We start from the raw sequence: 21,490 nt of genomic DNA, 5'->3' as shown, positions 1-21,490 counted from the left end.
GTTTTACATTTAAAAAAATTGGAACAGAACGTGAATTTATGTTTCCTCTTAGAAAGGAAAACTTTTCAGTTTCCTTGAAAACACCATGTTTTCAGCGAGCAGTAAAGCACTAGTGTTGAAAGGCACTAGGATTGTTAGCTTGTGTTACTTACTGTTTCCAGTACAGATACAGGCACTTGAAAGCTTAAAAAAATCAAGCCTGTAAAAAATTTGTGAGGAATTCTACCACATTCAATACATTTTCAACAGGTTGTCCCACAGTTGTATGGACGCAAAATTCATCTGGTAATTCTCTGCAGCACACTTTACAAGTTGGATGTCTCTTTGGCAGACACACGAGAAGTGGCTTGTGTGTATGTCCTGATGACATCCTAAAAAGTGATACAAGAGAAATAATTAGAGCAAGTTCCATTAAAGCAGTCACAGAAATTGCAGGAAAAAAAAGTACAGTTGAGCAACAATTTTTTATTCTGTGTAGTCAGAAAAGTCCCATTAAAAAGTGTTATTTACTACTACAGAAAGTAGATAATTGTTTCATATAAGGAATCAACCTGAACACCTTGCAAAGCACTTCCACTTATTTTCCAAACCTTTGGAAAGCAATTAACTACATTAAATGTTGATTAACCAGTCATTTTTTTTTTAGAGAGTTATGTGCTCTCATTTTGTAATTCCACATGCATTGACTTCTCCCATTTAAAATCAAATGCAAGTTAAAATAGACTCTTCATTCTGGTAAACATATAAATAAAACTAAAATATTTGGTTCAACAAAATTGAGCAGCACAAGTCATTAGCACACCTTTTTCCCAGTCTCAGCATTGTATTTGTCCAGCAGTGCCTGAATACGCGCACCATAGTCAGGGTGAACATCATTGAAGTTTTTCACCTAAACAAGAAGACAACATAAAATGCAATGAATTTCCCCTATTCTGTGATCTATAATCAGAATATAAAAGGAAGAATAGAAGGATAGAAAAGCATTTTCAAAATTAACAGTTTGATTTTCAGCGACCAGAAGGGAGCAATGAACACAATGAATCATTGCGTCTTTAAGCATCCATAAAAGGCCTCTCCTGAATTTAAACAAATCATCTGATTTTTGAAGTGCAAAGATAAACATAACGACATCCCTGGTGTTCAACTTCAAATTTTTCTCAGTAGGAACAAGTCCTTCCAACATATTCTACATTATTTACGCATATTCACACATTAAAATGTTCTGTATTTGCAATTCCTCCAAAAGAAAGAAAAGTCTGCAAGTTATCTAGAAGCAGAATTCCTCATCTTTGTCTCATAAGCACAGTGTTATTTTCACAAAGTTGCTAGACTTCCTGGACTGCAGAAAAAAAAGAGCAAAGACTGAAAGCAAACAGACTACTTACAGCCCTCTTTTGAATGAAAAGTTGAGCATCTTTAAGATGATCAGCAATATTTTTACACAGCCTTTGGCGTTCATCCTCCTTCAACACTTTGAGATAGAAGTCTCGCACCTTATAATTAGAAAAAAAATTAGTTTGAAATTTCCAAAAGCAAGTCATTGTACCAGCAGCAGCCCATTATTTAGGACTCATTATTATCAAAGAAATAATAGCTATCACTAGTAAGGCAGCATTCAAATTCAACTCCATAGGCAACTAATTTTTGCTGGCTTTTTTCCCCCCCCAGCAAATCCGTTAACAACCCTTTTCGTTTGTAGTTTAAGATCACTGATGCTTACCTAGTTAATGAAAACAAGCACGTACTGTTGCACTTCAAATTAAAGAACTGGAGCTCATTACATTACATGCATATTCTAGTTTTGCTATTTGCATAGGCCAGTTACAGGAAAACCGAACACCACTCTCTCTAGATATGAGTGCTCAAAATATGATGTCAGAGGTCTATGAGAATTCATTTATGGTCCTGTCAGCAAGAATTCAGTTATTAATCATTATTAAGCTGTACAGAGATCTTTCAAAGTTTTACAAGCGCTTAATTTCAGGTTGGCCCAAATGCAAAGATATTCATGTTTGATTGATCGTTATTAATATTGTTCATACAGACTATATGCTCATCTTCTGAATAAGCAGTGTAAAGTCCCTTTACGCATCATACCTGAGACACATTGTCTTCATTTGCACTGCTGAAACGCTGCACATCTCCCGAAACAGACATGCGGCTCTCCTTCAGAACATGCTCATCTACTGGACCAGTAAAGCTATTTGGATAATAGTTCGGGGCACCACCTGAAGAGGGAATGCAAAAAAATTTAAGAAAATTAAAATAAATAGATAGAAATAATCTAAAAAAAAACAATCACCCAATTCTGATTCACCTTACTGAAAACAGTTACCAATATACGGTTATCAACAGCAGCATTCTTTTAGCCAGCATTTAAAAAGCACTTAGTACAAGAAGAATTTACATACATCTTGGGATAAAAAAAAAAAAAAAAAACTGCTCTGTTTCAAAAATAAGGAGGCCTGGCCACTTCCTCTACACCATTGCTCAGAATTTTAATAAAATCATGGGACTCATTCAAAATTTCAATCCAAAGGCAATGAAAACATACTTCCGTCTGCTTATTTGAAATCTCGAATTTGACCCTTCACAGTTTATTTTCAACACAATGAACTTACAAAGCTTCTTAAACGCTGCTTTCAAGTTCCTGTTTTCCAAACATTTGCACTTCCTCCTTCATAAAGTTTTTTTCATAGCCCAGAGGAATACATGCTTTTGGCATGAAATGTAGCTCAAGTACATACTTGCTTATGTTTAGATACAAGTCAGTCAACATTGGGCAAATACTGACAGAACTTATCATGCAACAGAGCTGAATTTAAAGTTCTAGTGTTGGGATTTACATTCCTGCCTTTCAGTCTCTTGGAAACTGGTGGGAAAAAATGCAGATATAGACTTATTAAAAGATTTAGGCTCTAATTTTTAGAGCAGATTTTTGCCTACAAGTACAAACAAAGAAAAAGTAATTATCTTGTGAAACCATTTCTCAGGCATACTTAGCATTAAATAATTAGCATTTTAGAACTTTACAATTCAAGCTGTTAACATGTTTGTCCCTGGAAGTCTTTGAATTAACAAACTAGGGCCGTTAATGAACTCATTTGACTGGCCATACTCTCCTGCAATTCCCCTCTCTGAAGATGACCTATCTGTAAACTTCTCAACCAAGTGAAGCTTAACATGCATTTTAAAGCTTCTAAATAAAACTAAATTATTTCAAATACACTTTCCACACAAATGTTCAAACAAAGTCTGATTTTCTGGATTAATGCAAAAGATGTAGAGCCATTATATGTATGTATACACAGTTTGTATGCATACATACAATATACATATATTCAAATTGCAAATGAATATTTTTCACAAGTGACAATTACACACATAAAATTTGAAAACCCAATTTGGAAATAACAGCTTCTTGATACAAGACAGAAGTTGTAGTAACTGCCATCTACCTACTTTTAAATAGTTAAAAAAGACATTTATGTTCACATGCTGATGTAATGTTTCTCACAGTGTAAAAAATTAGTCAAAAAAGTACTTAATAAATATATTTAATCTGCTGCAAAAATAAAAAGCTGCAGTAGCTTCAAAGATTAAAGGATTTCTATTAATACCTTGGTTGTCAGACACACACATTGGCCCATCCCTCTGATAATTGGCCACGCGAGCCCTGTAGGGGCAATTCACAGGAATCTGCAGATAGTTTGGTCCCAGACGATGTCTGTGCGTGTCAGGATATGCAAAAAGACGACCCTAAAACAGGCATCACAAACATTACTGAAGCTCTTTCAGCAAGTAGCAGTTATGTGGAGTATCCCAATTAAAATCATTATATACTAAATAGTAAAAGGCAGAAGACTGCTTCCTTAGCATATTTATATATTCCTGACATAACTTAAAGCACCTTCAAAGTGACACAGACACAAACTAACTTCACAAAAAAAACCTGTGAAGAACAGCACGTGGAGATGTATTTACACAACTTGGCATTTCCTACCAATTACCAACAAGTTTGTTTCAGAATACTAACCCTATCCTGACACAGGAGAAGAGTTACATGCCTAGAAATTAAAAATACCACTACAGTGGTAAATATCAAAGAGTAATAGAAGTATTTTCCTACTTGTAAGCAATTCTTAAATTTAAGTTTAAATTTAAGATTAGTTCTGTGCATCAGAGTGTTTCAAGTCCACTTCTCACACTCAAGCATTCTTAATTCTAAAATATTCTACAAAAGTATAAGTAAGCAAGCATTGCTGCTAAGGTCTTATATAGTTGCTCTTGTCAGACCAATAGATTTCCTAGCAACAAGTTATTTGCAGATGTCCTCTAAATTTTGGATTTTCTATTCCTTTAGTTGTTTCCATTCTCTTAATATTTAAACACTGGATAATCATATCAACAAATTATGATTATTTAAAGACAAAAAAATTCAGCTGCTTTCCATCTGTCCAGTTATTTTACCATTGTTACATAAAGTGATTGCAATGCTTTCACAAACAGAACATGAGATTTCACCCATGGAGTACTACACGAACAGTAGATTACCTGCAGCATCTTATCGGGGCTGGGTTCAATACCAGGTGGCATGTTGCTAGGATCATATGCCATCTGTTCTACCTCCATAAAGTAATTGACAGGATTCCTGTTCAAGACAATCTTGCCCACCGGAATGAGAGGATAGTCGCCATGCGGCCAAATCTATATCAGAAAACGCATGCATTAAAATCCATGTGATTAGTATTATGCAGCTTAAATAACAAAACGGGCAAGTGCTGCTTAATTAAGTCTCAACTGAGAGAGAATACATTATTGAAGTAATTTCTACTTTGCTAACAGACATTTTGAGGAATGTCTTTGTCTTCTGAAATTCACACAGAGCATTCGTGCAAATAATTTCATCGTGGCATAATCCCAGCACCTTGACTGCTTAAATGAAATACCCACAGGCACTTGAAGAGATGCCTAGGAATGCAGTATTGTATGTGGAACTGGTAGCATGATTGTTTTCTGCTACTAAAAAAATGCAACGAGATAAACTAGCCTTTCTTTTGTCATGCTGCAGTTTCAAAAGGTCAGAAGTATTTAAGCGTTTTGGAGGTGGGCAATATTACAGAAAAAAATAAAAAAACATAAGTTTACATTACTATCTTCCAAGTGCCATTCTTTGGAACAGCAACTGGAAGTCTGATGTAACCAAAAACCAAAACCAAGACCACACAATGCAACTGTTTCAGCAAGGAAGAACAACAGAGATACCTTAGTCAAATCAAAAGGATTAAATGGGAACTTCTCTGCTTGTTCAAAAGTCATAACTTGAATGTAGAAAGACCAGGAAGGATAGTTTCCATTGGCTATGGCATTGTAAAGATCACGAATTCCATAATCAGGATCAGTAGCAGCCAGTCTTCCTGCTTCTTCAACAGTAAGATTTTTGATGCCCTGATCAGTCTAAAAGCAACAAAAGCAGGAGAAACAGATATTACTTGTAGGAATTACAATAATAATAATAATAGCAATGTGTTTTAACAAGACTCAAGAACTAAGAGCATAATGTCCCAGTCTACAGTAATATCAGTTTGGGAACAATACAGTCAACAGCTGGCTTCCAGATAAGAATGAGTTCTCTTATAAAACAGAAATAAAAGTAACACTATACCACACAAAAACGAACATAGAAATACAATCTCTACAGCACATAAAGTGAATATATTTCTTCTTTCCCCTCACAGGATGGAGTGCTCCTTTACTGTCCCATCATCTCATCTCTTCCCACAGACCACGTGCTAAAATAAACTGATAGAAGGGTAGTGGCTCTCAATGCTGAAAGTCCAAGATTCATACAGAATCCATCTTTTCAGATATTCTGTTGAAATTTCCTTTCTTCCCCTTCAATTTCTCCAACATCTTCAGCACGAACTACACCATCATTTTAATAAGCTTCTGACAACTGAAAAACTAAAAGCTGCTATGCAATCCTTCTTAGTTCAGAATAATGGTTTCTCAAGCCTTGGTTCAAGAGTAAGCATCCAGGCTCCGCTAACTGAAATTTAACAAGTTAAGCAGCTCCACTGTCTTTAAAACTGAAGGGAAGCTCTTTGCAAGTGAGATGTGCTACTGACTTATTTCCCAACAAAAGTAGGAAAGTTCTACAAGCTTCAGCCACAGAACTCTCAGGTAGAGGATTATATTCTTTGACTTTACATAATCGATGCTGTATTTCTAAGGAACATCACCTATGTACTTTAAATGCATGCAACTGATTTGAAAACATGCACACACAACATATGTAGAGTATATACACTAAGTAATTCTCTTCTGAATTAAAGCAGAAGTTAAACACAGAGCATTCAGACAATCTTTGAGCTGATCTTTTCATTCAGTGTAAAGTCTACTTCCAATAAATAAGAGGAGAAAAAGCACACCTTAACATGGAATTTGCAGTAGACGGCTCCCCCACTAGCATTAATGAGTTTAAAAGTATGAGATCCATATCCATTCATATGGCGAAATCCATCAGGAATACCACGATCGCTGTACGTGAAAGACACCTACAGGGAAGAATCCAACAACATTAGCTCATTCGGTTCAACTAAACAACCACTTGAGACTAAGGTCACTTACTACATGATATGCATCACCGTAAATATTTAACATTAAAAATTATATCAACATCCTAGAGAAATTTAAGTTTCTAAGACTTAAACCAAGACTGCTCAGGTTTTGCACATGCAACAAGGATGCCCACTTTAAGTATTAAAGGAAAAACACATCAACCTAGTGATAATGTTATGATTTTCTCTATAAGCACAGAGCAGGAAAGTATAGATATTTAAATACAACTAAAATTTTTAATAAAATAAAGAAAATCTGGAAATTTAAGTCCTGAATAACTAACCCGTCAGTGTCCTTAGGCAATAAACATAGCACTAAAGTTATTCAGAATGCTGGTTATTTTCCAATTTACAATCAGAAACAACGCCTGCTGCATCTCCATTCCAAGTAACTGGAAAACTTCTACATTAATCTGTTCATTTTTAAAAACACAACTGCATTTCAACTTTCTTTAGCTTTTCTAATGGCATTCTTCTTTATATGCTAACATTAATATACAGTTCTCCCATGAGAACTGTAACTTGTTAATCAGCTCTCCCATGGCTTTAGCATTAAAGAAACACATGAACTTTCTTTCCATCTCTATGTAAGATATGATCACAAAAATGGGAGAAATCTAGCTTTTTCATAGTCTTTAAAAGAAAAAAAGACAAAACTAAAAGAAAGTACTAATGGCCTTAAGAGGTATCAAAGGTATTACAGGCTTTTGACCTTTACGGTGCCTGAAAAAATCATGCAGGCTTCCAGACAAAACAGTTTCAGTTAAAAACATGCTACTGTAACATGAAATTCAAGAAGAGAAACTTACTTGATGCAAAGACTCGGGGCGAAGACTCAAGAAATCCCATACCATATCTGCATCCTTCAAGTGAGTCTGAGGGTTCCTCTTTTGGCTATGGATGAAAGATGGAAACTAATTTGTCCAGGGAGGAAAGGAAAGAGAGAAAAAAAAAAGTTTTATTTCATATCCCCAAATACATGGGATATAATAAGCAAAACCTTGTACAAGATTAACAGTTTAACAGATTAACAGTTTTATTCAGTACATTTTTAGCTATGAAAGGAACAAAACACTGGAGGATTAGAAAGCTTTAAGAAAAATCTTCTGTTGTCATTTACTTCCTGCAACCAAATTTGTTACCCTAATTTTACTGATTTGACTATGAAAGCAAAATTTTAACATTAGGATTAACGGGATGTTCAAAGACAGAAAATGCTTTCAACTTCTGTCCAATAAAATGAGAGGCAAATGCTCTTAAATTTGCATATAAACACTAGTGAAGCTGATCAAACTGGAAGTTTAAAGCCACTATATATTTACTTGTTGGCTGCTATCCTGTAGCATGTGCACTAGCAAATAACTAGGCATGTGTGCTATTGAAGTAGCAATGTAAGTAATCAAGTATTAGCTCTTAATTTTTTATTTTTATTTTATTTTATTTTTTTTTAAGTATCACCTTGTCAAGTTAAAACCAGTTAGAACACCTATTGGACAGAATTTAAAAGCATGTCAAAACAACTCTTGCTTCTCAGTAGAGCAAGAACAAGGTTTGAGATAACTTTTGGACTCTTCCACACAATACTATCATCCTCAGTGCCTACTCACCAACATTGCATCCCGGATAAAGAAGATAGGTGTATTATTTCCCACGAGATCCCAGTTACCTTCTTCTGTATAGAATTTCATTGCAAAGCCTCGAGGGTCACGAACTGTGTCAGCTGACCCAGATTCTCCAGCTTGAAGAAACACAAACACATACAAGCGTTATGATAAGAAACCAAAGTAGAAAACTCTGAAACTTGAGAATATGCCATAAGATCCTAAGAGAATGGTTTATGTTGCTGTTTATTTCTAATTAAAATCTATTACATTCAAAGAATTTTCTGCATGTTAGCAATAATACTTCAGGGAGTGCCTGAAGCGGCTGAATTACCTAGAAATATGTTGTTTTCTGTGCATCAAATCCCATTGTGAAAGCTCTCTAACAGCAATCTAAGTTGCGTACCCAGTGAAAGCGCAACTTCTTACAGAAGAGTTGCAACATTTAATTAATCCCTTGCTTTATCCAAAAGCAGCAGGTAAATTCATACCACAGCAAAAGTATCCTCCACCATATGTCAGCAAGTGTTCTGGAGGCATTCAGCAACTATTAATGTTAGCCGTCATTAAGAAACAACTAGGACACCCATTATCTCTTGTAAAATGATTCCGTCTGCTACAAAATAGCTCCGAAGAAACACGTTCAAAAACAGCAGGAAAAGGAAAGGTAGCACTGCAACCTCCCTCTTCAGCACTATCTACGTACCAAGCCTTACCAAGCCTACATGCCTTTTCTCTCCAATAGAATATTCCAGAGAAAGACCAGTAAGCTAAAAACTAGAGGTTCTTGAGATTATTTTTCTTTTTTGCTTTTTCCTTCCCTTTTCCAGTGCAATTCCCAGAATTAAATATTCATTAGAATTTATTTTAAGTATAATAAACATGTCTAGTAATACACACCTTTCAGAAGATCCTTTTTCTATCAGGTATACTCTATAGCTTTACAACGCATACTTAACATAGCCAATCCATGCATTCACTTCTTTAGCAAAGGAAGCAAGATTGTTTAGAATACTGACTATTTCTACTTGCCTAAAATACACTTAGCAGCATTCTTCTCTAGAGCATTCCTACAGCATAAGAGATTTCAGGTCTTCAAATTTAAAGAGTAAAACCACAGTTTGCAAGTGTTGACTGTGACCCTTCCAGAAACAAAGCTTTCTATCAGAACTAAAAACAGACTAAAAGTGGTACAGACTACCCTTTCTTTCACATTCCAGGGGAAAAACAGGGCTGGTGCCACAAGGCGTAGAACTAGTTCACTGTTGTTTAAGGTCTTAAAAATTAAATAAAATACACAGAGAAGGAAACATTTCAAATATCTTGAAGACAACGTAAGTGTTCTGCAACTCAAACACTGATATCAGGGTTAACTATGAGATTGTATATGTATGTATGTATGTATGTATGTACGTATGTATGTATGAAGGTACACAATTTTAGAGCCTTACCAACAGTGGAGAACCGTATAGCAATTGGAGTTCTTTTTCCAATGTGTTCAAACACTTTTGCCTTGCAGTACTGGGTAATATCATGAGTCACTTCAAAATAGCCAAAGGCACCTGAAGAAATATAATTTCAAAACATCAGATCTACATAATTTCCTTCCACTCATAGCACATATATTATTCAATTATGGTTAAACACACAACATTAAGTTAAAAAAAAAAAAAAAAAAAAAAAAAAAAAAGCCCCATGAAAATACACTTTAACATCTAGGCACTAAACCACCAATTTGTTTTTACAGATTAAAATTTACATCACACCATCTAGTATTTGCACTGTGCTCCCCCACCCCCATCTTAACAGACTGCTAAGGGTTCCTGGCAGCAATACAGATCTCACTCCTACTCTACATAATAATAAACAGTAACTCTCTTTGGGTGCTTTTCTGCCAAGATTTTATATTTACCTCTGAGGAAGATAAGTATTTCTTTGATCTTAGTAAATGTTGTCTTTAAACAAAACAAAGCAACCAGTTCTCCCCACCCTCCAAAGACGACCTTTTCTACAGATCTATATATATTACAATAAAATTCAGTCCCATATTTTATTGTTTAAGAGCAACGTGTAACAGAAACCAGTGGTGCTAGTTCTATGTGACATTTTTCTAGTTTAAGTATTAAAGATCATCTCTCTTTGGCAGACTGATACGTCAGGTATTAGAGAGTGAAGCTTTTAATCAAAAAAACACAGAAACAAGTATTAAAACACAGATGGTTAAGACATCCGATCAGAGAAGAGGGGCAGTAAGAAGCAACAGCCAGATGAAACAGAGAGTACAGCGAATAGTACAATATTTAAAATAAATCAAAGGGCTATAATTACATTTCTATATTTTTTAATAGTTTCACTGCTTTAAATTTCAGCTTTGACCCTTGGCATAATAACTAGTATAAATTTAATCAAGAACTGCAGATTCATAGCACGTTAACTGTTTATTACAATTGAATTATTACAGGTATTTTTTGTGGTTGGTTGGGTTTGTGGTTTCTTGTTTGTTTTTAAATTTCACACACTTGATCCATTTACCTTTGGATCAAAGACCTACACACAGTTTTTCTAAACCAGGCCTTACCTGCCGCTCTGTTGTTAACTGAATTACAGACTATAACACAATTCAAACCAACTGTACTGATATGCCACCTCAAAAGCTTCTTAAACCTGATCCCCAGAGAAAAAAGTGCATTTATAAAACATACCTGTTCCTTTTGCATGCACAACTCTTTCAGGAATCCTCTCTCTGTCAAAATGAGCCATCTCATCAGTGAAAACAACATCTTGAACAAGAAGAGGTCCACGTGGCCCAACTGTCATAATATTAAGTTTATCCCCTATTGGATTGCCAGCAGCAGTGGTCAAGGCATCTGGCTTCTGAAAGTAAGAAAATGACTATTAACACTAGAAATTGAAAGCCCTCTATCTAAACCACGGGACACACAAAAAAGTATGTATCATGGTTTCAGCTGAGATAGTTTTCTTCACAGGGGCTTATATGATGCCACGGTCTGGATTTCTGAGGAAAGCAGTGGTGATAGCAGGTTGATGTTTCAGTTGTTGAACAGCAGTGCTTACACAGAGCAAGCACTTTCTAAAAAACAAACTTCTCATGCTGCTCTGCCAGCTGGCTGTGGTGCACAAGGAGCTGGGAAGGGACCCAGCCAGCACAGATGATCCTGACCAAGGAGACATCTCATACCACACAGCATTATGCTCTGCAATTTAAGCCAGCGTAAAAGTGGAAGTGAAGCTGTTTGTCCTCCCAGAGGGCGAACCATTACACACAAGCAAATTAATTCCTTGTTTTGCTTTGCTCACACGCATGGCTTTTGCTTTACCTAGCAAACTGACAACACGCAAGTTCTCAAGTTTACTTCTCCAGTTTCCTCTCCCATCCTATCCAGGGAGAGCGAGCAAGTGGCTTTGTGGTGCAGAGCTGCTCACTTGTGACATACCATAACTCCATCCTTCCAGCCATCCAAAGTGGGGCATAAAGGTTTCAAGATGATGACAGATTTGATACAAGTGGGGACTGCACTAGAACCAGATGTATAAATGTTTCAGCTGGTTAGCTGCTAACAGGGCTTACTTGACTTACTGCATGGTAGGAGTTTGGTGCTTACTAGTGGCTGCTTTTGCTCTGCCATTTGCTCTACTCCTTATCAGCTTGTTTTACTGTGCCTATGAACATTCTGATAACAGCTACAGCCTGGGCTGGACAGGGTGGGACTCCAGACTGAACTCCAATCAGAGGGATTGTGCCCTGCAGGTAAGCCCACATGAGAAGATGTATAACCCAAAACATTGGTGGCCATGAGGAAGCCTGCACCATAGCAGGTACACCTTGCAATGTCTGTGAATAAGACCATGTGAAAGTACCTCAAAGCATCCGTGGATAAGAATGCAATGCAGCAGGCGTGTCAGAAGCAACCTCTGAAGGGACTGAGGCTCATTGAAAAGGCCACACTACAGCAAGTACACCTCAAAGTGACTGTGAATAAGTCATTGCCACAGGTTGTATGCTCCTGAAGAGGCTACATCCTGTTAATAAGCTCACACCAGAACAGGCAGACCTTAAAGCATCTATGGTCGTGGATAAGTCTACAACTTAGCAGACAGGCATCTAAAGAGATTGTGGCTCACAGTAAGGCCAGGTAAGAAGCAGGTACAGCTCCAAAGAACTACAGCCAATAGGCAAACCCAGGCTTGAGCAAAAGCAAGGAGAAGAGTTCTTTACATGTTACACCTTACAGACTGGAATGAAAGGACCGAAGGTAGAAACTGTAACTGACACAGCCTTAAAGAGTTGTAATCTATGGGTTCAGTTGTGTGTTACAGTTAAGTCCGAGAAGCAGAGCTGCCATTGGCACACAGCAACACCACACAACACCACTCCTATCCTCAGAGCTACAGTAACAGATAGAAGCTAAGTCACAGTCATTCCACAGGAGTGGTCCACAGACCAAAGGAAGGGTATCTTCATATTACCAAAGGGTGGTCATTAATGAAGATGCATTAGAAAAAGTGTGGGACTTGAGCATGATATGCAAGAAGGGGTTCTTACATCATGGTTTTGACTGGGATAGAATTCATTTTCTTTGTAGATATTCACACAATACCAATATTTGGATTTTTTAATGAAAACAGTGATGGCAGCACCACCCATGTTTCAGTTGTAGCAGAGCTGTGCTTGCTCAGAGCCATAGACTTTCCTCCTTCTCATGTTGCCTTGACAGCAGGAGCTGGAGAGACACAGCCAGGACAGTTCCCACACTGACCAAAAGGATGTCACACACCATCTGCTTGTCAAAGGGAAGCTAAGGAATGAATTCCTTGTTCTGCTTTGCTCATACACACAGCTTCTGCTTTACCCAGTAATCTGTCTTCACGCCAACCCATGAGTTCTTCACAGAATCACAGAATTGCTAGGGTTGGAAGGGACCTCAAGGATCATGAATCTCCAACCCCCTGCCACATGAAGGGCCACCAACCTCCCCATTTAATACTAGACCAGGCTGCCCAAGGCCCCATCCAACCTGGCCTTGAACACCTCCAGGGATGGGGCACTCACAACCTCTCTGGGCAGCCTGTTCCAGCACCTCACCACTCGCTCTGTAAAGAATTTCCCCCTGACATCCAGTCTAAATTTTCCCTCCCTCAACTTAAAACCATTTCCCCTCATCCTGCAGTTATCAACCCTTTCAAAGAGTTGATTCTCCAATCTTGTTGTTCTTGCACTTTTACCTTTCCAATTCTCTCCCCCATATCACCTGCAGAGTGAACAAGTGGTCACACAGTGCTGAGCTGCCTGCCAGGGCTAAGCCACAACTATATGCAAGAAAATTGCGTAAGATTCTGGAACTACTTACAGAAATCATAGGGGTGTAAATATCAACAGCATTATACCTAAGGCCACTTCAGAACGGGAGTTAAAGCCATATACAATGATAGAATGCTTTCTATCTTCAGAAGTATTTATCATGGCTTCACTTTCCTTCAAGTAAAATATGATGAGATGATTTTAAAACGCAAGTTTCATTTTGACCTTCTGCTGCTCCTGTGACAAGAGGGGATATAGGAGAAAAAGCATGAAAGAGGGTAACTACTGAAAAGTAGTGAGGAAAAAGGGGAAAGTAACATCAGTGCAGGGATGAAGTCACAAGGAAAGATTTGCAGTCACAGAAAAGACTAGAAGGTACTCATGAATGCCTTTACTAGTTTGGAAGAGCTGTGCTAATAATAAGCAAGAACAAATCCAAGGAATGATCAATCCTAGACTCATAAACTACTGAAGGACTAGGATTACCAGAAGCACTGCTGTCAACAAACACCCCGTCAAAAGAACAGGAAATAAGAACTTTTTGCCTTTTTAAATCAATTGCCTGAAATAGACCATATTTCTCCTCATTTCCCCCCTTCCTTCCATACAGTTCCTGTAGCTCATTCCAAAGCACTGCTTGTTCATACGGTAGGAGTGACTCTGTACCAGGGGAGAAAAAACAGCCACTCTGAGATAACTTCAAGAAACATCTGCTGGAATTCTACAGCACTGTTCAGTCTATATTTCCACTTTCCTAAATACATGCATATGAACTCTTTTCTACTGGTGTGTATATCTGCACTGTGTATTAATATGCTACTCTAAAGGTGACAGTGCTATTTTACTGGGTACTGCATTAAAACACACACACACACACACACACACACACAAAAAAAAAAAAAAGAAAAAAAAAGAACAGTAAGCCAAAGGAATAGGTGCTTTAATTAAAACATTAGTTTGTCAGGGGAAAAAAACAGAAAAGCAGAAGCTGTTGTCAATATTATTTCTACTAATTCTGTGTCACATGCTTATATTTTGATCAGTTTTGAATCAAATAAAGGGATTTTACTGTTCACTTTGAGAAGCCTGACTGCATAGGAAGTTCTCCCATCCTGAATTATTCTAAGGGTTTAGTTTCTTAACATGATATTCTAACATGCAGACCCCATACAATGTAGCACCCCTAAAAATAAACATGATAAAGCATAATTAAGCGGTTTATAATTTGAGGTGATTGTTTACGTTGTCCTTACAGCTGATTTTTTTTTTTAATTACAATTTTGATATACTAAAGTAAGTAGAAGGACACTACCACATTCAAGGCATTTCAGGAAAAATTCACTTATCTGTTCCAGTCATTCAGCCCAGTAAATGTAAAATACCGTGCTTCAAAATATTCACCTTGCACAAATTAGTGCAATGTGATTTTTCAGCTCATTATCCTGAGCCACTTTCCACACTAGGAAGCTTCATGCAGCCCATTTTTAAATCCATTGTAAGCCTCTGCTTTGAAAAGCCCTTTCTTCAAACATGGAATGTTCTGGAGATATGACTATAAAAAGCTCACACATCTTGACATTTTTAAATGAACTTTTCGGTCAAGAAAATTTTAGTTTGCATAGGGAAAAACTTTTTTTCCCCTTCTTTGGAAACCTAGCTACCTGCAATGTTTTTTCTTTGATTTTTGTTAATTTTGTCAACTGAAAATTAATCAATTTTTTGTTGATGACTACAAAACTCATTCAAGACAGGAAAAGTTTGTAATGTGATAAAAAGAAATCCCAAAAGTTGCACCATGTACATCAAGGCACAGAGAAGTCATGTCGACATAAGAGCCCCGCTTATCCTTTCAAAACTGTATACAAATTCTAAGCTCAGCAGTAGGACTACAAGCCATATACCTACAACCTTCTGCTCTACAATGCCCTTGCAAGACATCGGTAATGGTCATTAAGGATATACACATGATGGCTCTTTTCCCAGCCTTAAAAAGAAGTTTTTGATTCATCTATGGTTTCATAATACAGAACAATTACCTGAAAAGGAGAAAAAACTGTATGTCAGTTGGAAGCTATGTATGCTGTAAAATATAAAAGGTTTGTAGAGACAGTACAGCCCTTTTCAAATGGACAGGTTACTTCATTATCTGTTTCTTCCATGATGCAAACATAAGACCAGTAGAAACGGCTAGAAATATCTTTTTGAAACAAATCATATTAAAAAACCTTAAGATTTTCATGACCGAAAGATCTTTTTGTGAAGGCAAACTTTCTGAGAGGTTCTTTCTAATATTGACACTAGAAGCACAAACACTTCCAACTGGCAGGATATATATATATATAGGCGCCTTAGTTTCAGGATAATGGCATGCAGGGCACACAAAGCAACTTCCATCTCTGTGAGGAGAGAGAAGGAAAATCACATTAGTTTAAGAGAACGCTCAGACTACTTTCGGAGTTGAGTTTGTTTGATGCCTTTATTTTCAAATGATTGGGAGCTGCATACAGTCAAAGCCATAAAAGATAAACACTCAGATTTGAAGCCAATGTCGCAGAAAGGAAGGAAGTAAAGCCAGGAGGATTTTAGTCACACTTGTTGTAAACACCATACATCAAAGTGCATTCTTCCAGGCATTACAGATACTTTGCACCTTACATATGTCACTTTAAAATTCAAATAAGTCACCCCTACTTTCTCTCTTGAGGTCTCGTGACTCCTTATGCAACACAGACTCCGTGTTAACTCCCAATCTTCACATTAACCTTGGCCTATATTTAAATGCTGTTTCACTACAGAAGAGCTGGCACTAACGCAAACAGCATTAGCTGCAGTACATGAAAATGCTATAAGACATGGTGGAATATGTTGAAGCCACAACCGATCGTCAGAACACTGTTTACATAGAGTGCTGTGTAGAATGGAACGAAGTCGAGGGCTAACTCTGAGCAGTGTGAACTACGGCAGCCACCCACGTTTAGTAAGGCTGCCGTTCTATTCTATTCAAGTAGAAGGAGCGTTTAACGCCATATACGTATTCCTGTCAGCAGATTCCGAGCAGCAAACTGGCACAGGGGTTCGCTGAAAAGGAATGGCAGCCAGCCGGTGCGGCATTTACACCCTCAGCCAAGCACTCTGGCACACACTCCGTCTTTGGAAGGCAGAGCCCTGTATTGTTGTTTACGCGATTTCAATCCACCTCTCACCCCAATCCAACCTGGTAAACACATCTCTGTTCCTCGCTGTCTATACCGTTCCCTAATCCGATTTTCACCGATTTCTACCGCTGCGATAACAGGACAGCCGATCCCAGCCAGCCCCCCGCGGGAGCGGCTTCCCACAGCCCGTCGCCGGGGCACGGCCCAGCCCCAGCCCTGCCCAGCAAAGGCGGACAAGGCTGAGCCGCGAGATGCCCGTGCCAGTGGCACCGCCGCCCCGGCTGGCAGCCGCTCCTTTTAGCCGAAGGCAGCTCGCCCTCGCCGTGCCCCGCACGCAGCGGCTCGCGGGCCGGCTGACAGCTCTCTGCCGGCGGCGAACCGCCCGAGAGCTCGCCCCCATCGCAGACCGCGGAGGTACCTGCGAGCCCCGCTGGCTTTGCCACCGCTTCAGCTGTTCCGAGGCGACGTCCTGTCTGTCAGCCATCTTGCAAGCTTAGGAGACCCCCGGGCAGGAAGGGCGCTGCGAAGTGAGAAAAGCACGCGCAGGGCGAGCTACTGAGACACGACTCGCTACCGCCAACCTCGGAGAGGAAACCCCACCGAACTCCACTGCGCCAGCGAGTAGCGGGAGCGACCGCACCCACGGTACCTACTCCAGTGCTGCGCCCACCCCCTCTCCGCCGTGACCAATAGCCCCGCGTCGAGCGGGCAGCGCGAGCTCTGAATGGCTGAGAGGAATGTCAGTCAGGGCATAAGGACCCCCTCCCCCCCCCCACCCCACACACACCCCACCCCCTGGGTGAGGCGCTGTGTGCGGACGCCGGCGGCGCCCTGCGACTCAGCCTGGGGGCGGCGGGGGTCACGTGGCTCCTCCCCGTGGGCTGCGGAGTGCCGCCTCGTTAGTTAGAGCTGGAGTGCGTCTAATGAGCTGTGCGCAGCTACGGTTTTGTTACGCTTTTTAATCTCGAGGTCCCCCAGCTCTGTAGAGTCACCGTCCCTGGAGGTGTTAAGGAAAAGGCAGAAGTGGTTTTGCGGGACGTGGTTTGGAGTGGTTACAAGCATGGGCTGGCTGCTAGGCTACATGATTTTAGTGGTCCATCCAACCTTAGTGATTCTATGATCCTATGAAGAGAGGAAAAGGCTGTTCTACAAGGCTAGCGTGACTCCTTAAAAGATACAAAAAGTAGCTTAACATTATTTCAGTAAGATAATTCTCTATCAAGTAGATAGTTATTTAAGGCCTCCAATTACAGATCTGGATACTGCTAAGGGATTATCATTAATGGTTCTCCATTTTCTCAGTGGTGAGAACAGCAAACTACTCTCTTCTTCAGTCTCACTTGGGATGGTTTTTGTTGCTGTCTCAGCATCTCATAATCCTTTCTACCTCAACATCATGAAGCATTACAAAGGACACCCATATTTCTAATATTTCTTGTTGTAAATACACTCCAGCCTACTGCATCTTCTTTGCAAGTACCAATTAACTACACGTGTAAGAATTCCGCTGCATTCAGAACAGATTTGGTAAAAATAAGCAGAAGGAAATCCACACAGATTTAAGAACTCTTTGTACAGAGCAGAATATCCATATAATATCTGCCAGAACAAGACAAAACAAATCTAAGCTTCAGAACAAGGTCTTAATCCACAGTAAACTTAATTTTCAAGACTTTAGGTCCCATTCTGCAACTATGCTTGTAGGCCTCACCATCAGCCATTTCTGAGAACATACAGTGATCATTTCAGGTACTCATTTAGACTTCAGTACCATTCTCCTTAACAGATTTTATGTTTTTAAGATGGCTTCTTCATATTAAAAACAAAGGTCTTCACACAGAGACTTAATATTAGGAGTGCATCTACGCATTTGTTAAAATCGAGCAACTTAAATATGATTTTGCTTAACCAGCAAAATGAGGGAAATGTGTTTCATTAAAAGCTTTTGTTTGCTTTTCCTTTAAAGTTTAACATTCCCTGGCAACAAATGTGTGTATATAAGCTTGCCTGATACAAACCTGCTTCAAAATAAGAGTAACTTTAAAAAAATTCTCCTCTCTCCAATAAAACCTTCTTGTTACAGTTGTAATGCTAGAGAAAAACATGTATGTATACATACTTGTATGTGTACAAAAAGAACAGGAGGAGATTAATTATTGGCTAGTAAAATATGCTAAAATACAAGAGAAAGCAGTAGTAACATCAATGGCACATATTTTCATAAATTTTTGTTCTTTAGTTTTATCAAAACTAAGTAAACACATTTGAGAAGAAAGGTTACATCCAGCACTAAGTTAAACATAAAGCAAATACTTTTATCTCATGTTATGGAAAAACGATCTGTATCTTCAGTAAGTGGTGAATGCTGGTTTAAATTCCACAAGCATCTTGCTGTGGATATGTTAATTTATTTCCTCCCCCTTCTATTATATGATTCCTGAGGCATTTCATTTGCCTGGGAAAGCCTCCTGTTATATATATGTATTATGTAAACAAACTTCAAACAATTCCAAATTAATCATCTCTATTTACCTGGGGAGACTGGTTCTCTGTTGTGCGTCTTTCTCTTATGTCTTTCTGAGACATAATCCAAACCACACTTCATCCTTAATGGAAATTTTCTGAGATTAAAACTCATAATAGTTTAACATTTGTATTATTTTTTTTTTAAATAAAGTGAATTTAAGCATGAACTACAGGGTCAGCTTCACACATGCAGTCCTATAGTACATAAACAATTTGTAGTGCAGTCCTTTAAACTGAAGAGAACGATCTAGAGTTAGTTTCACAGATCATAGAAGGTTGGAGTTGGAAGAATAAAAGGTCAGTAGTATCAGTTGATTTCCTACTTAAGTTATGTAAGTTCCTAAAGTTTTTGTTTCACAAATATCATCCACCTTGAATGACTGACTTGGCACCTACCTCTTATTTGAATTTTAATCAGATTCACAAATGTTCCCACGTTCCATACATCTTCTGAGTAGGTATACTCAGAGTACCTCTGCTACATGGCAAAGCATTTAACTTCAGCACAAAGCATGGTGGCCATTTGGACTTCAGTCTAGTGGCTGAGAGATGAGCAGGACAAGATTTCTCTTTTTTTTAATGCTCATTTTTAACAAAACTAATTATAACCTAGTACACTCATCTCATACTTAATTTCTTTGCCCATCTACTAATGATATTTGAACCTAACATCTTCTGGGGAATCGAAACCATCATCTAGAGATGAGGCTTGGTTTTGTTTTCCACCTGAACTTATTTCACACATCTTTGTGTTTCGCAATTTCTTAATTTGCATAAGCAATACTTCTGATCATCACTGTCAAGAACTTGTTTCATACTTAGTGCTGAAAAGAGAGCTGCAGTATAACTAAAATAAAGTCGGTTGTAGAATAAGAAATTCAGCCCTTTTCACACGGTGAGGCTCTCAAACATATTTAGGTGGATATCTCAGTTTTCTTTTTTTATTCTTAGAAACTTAATAAAATTACTATTTTATTAAATTTTTAGTATTAATAAAATTATTTCACATCATATAAGTCATATAAATACAATTTTATTGTATTAATGTGTTTTATTTTCTTTGAGTTAAACATCAAAGAGTAAGCATACGAATATTTGCTTGCATTTGTTCTCTGTATTGTTAGCAGGACTGTATGAAGCATTTAGCTAACAACAATTAAACATGTATTTTTAAACTTGCTTTTGCCCATTGATATTTCATTCTTCATAAGACTTAAAGCTAAACACAGTAATGATTTTTACTATTGTTAAAATCAAAAGATTAAGAGCTTCTAAATGGGTCACCCATCCAGAATGACTTGTGCTTTGAATTAGTCAAGTGCTTAATTGGTATGCTGGTTATTTGCAGGTATTAATATAGATATTTGATGTCAGAGATATGGTCTAATTCTGTAGCAAGAAGAGGACTTTTTGTACTAGGAATAATATAAATTAAGCATGACTCATGGAAGTTTTGGGAAACTCAAGCAATTGTATGTATTTACCAAAATTCCTCGTAAAACTGAGTAATTCCGGTTAAGATACTAAAATTGAAATGTTGTTATATAAGCATAGTTATTTAAAACAGACAATTGTTGTAATATTCTAAAAGCTTTAGCTACCTACCTTTATCACACGACTCTGAGTACTGCTGTGAAAAATGTATTTACGTGTGTACCATTACTTAATCAAATTCATCATGTGTTATTTAACCAGGGAGCTCTTCTGAATTCATCCTAATCTGAGGACCAATGATGATCCAAAGGGCCTTAAAAGTGCCTGTAAAAAGACTACAAAAATCAGCCAGCAAATCACATTTTTACATTGTTATGTGTAAAATTAAGCAAATAGCATGTAGGAAATAAAAATGGACACTGAATGTTTGGCCTTATTTGGTTGTTATGCTGCATTAAATGGTCCAATGGTCTTTTCCTGCCAGTGAAAATTAGATAAACGACTGTGGAAAATTTTGGATACATGTCTGCAGCTAAATTCATCACTACCACTCTCTCTCTGTATATTTATACACAGGAATTATTTGTACAATTCATTAATATACTAAAGAGTCAAACTGAAGCTTCTACTTGGATGTACAAACAGTTTTTGTGTCATTATATGTTGCATTCTATAATAAGCAAGCTAGAAAAATAATAGTTTGATGTTGTGCTGAAAAATATTAGTGCAATATTTGCACGCTACAAGTGGGAAAGTGTACCTGATATAGTCTAAGTTGTGTGTGCATAATTTTATAAAACTCTACAGTTTTATATGCAAATATGTATACACATA

At 37.9% G+C, this 21,490-nt stretch overlaps 1 protein-coding gene across 1 annotated transcript; it reads right to left on the bottom strand.

Moving 5' to 3' along the window:
• Nucleotides 1-305: 305 nt before the first annotated feature.
• CAT (catalase) lies at nucleotides 306-17,180 on the bottom strand (the record flags this gene model as incomplete). Its single annotated transcript, XM_079537364.1, has 13 exons — nucleotides 306-371; nucleotides 803-889; nucleotides 1,386-1,493; nucleotides 2,098-2,228; nucleotides 3,621-3,759; nucleotides 4,555-4,707; nucleotides 5,266-5,457; nucleotides 6,432-6,557; nucleotides 7,430-7,534; nucleotides 8,228-8,358; nucleotides 9,673-9,783; nucleotides 10,924-11,095; nucleotides 17,115-17,180. 13 exons carry the CDS (start codon nucleotides 17,178-17,180, stop codon nucleotides 306-308), a joined length of 1,587 nt encoding a protein of 528 aa, XP_079393490.1.
• Nucleotides 17,181-21,490: the final 4,310 nt, after the last annotated feature.

The sequence above is a fragment of the Tetrao urogallus genome, assembly GCF_951394365.1.
Source record: "Tetrao urogallus genome assembly, chromosome: 6".
NCBI classification, from domain to species: domain Eukaryota; kingdom Metazoa; phylum Chordata; class Aves; order Galliformes; family Phasianidae; genus Tetrao; species Tetrao urogallus.
The sequence above is the reverse complement of the archived record's forward strand: the minus strand, read 5'-3'. Positions and strand labels throughout refer to the sequence as shown.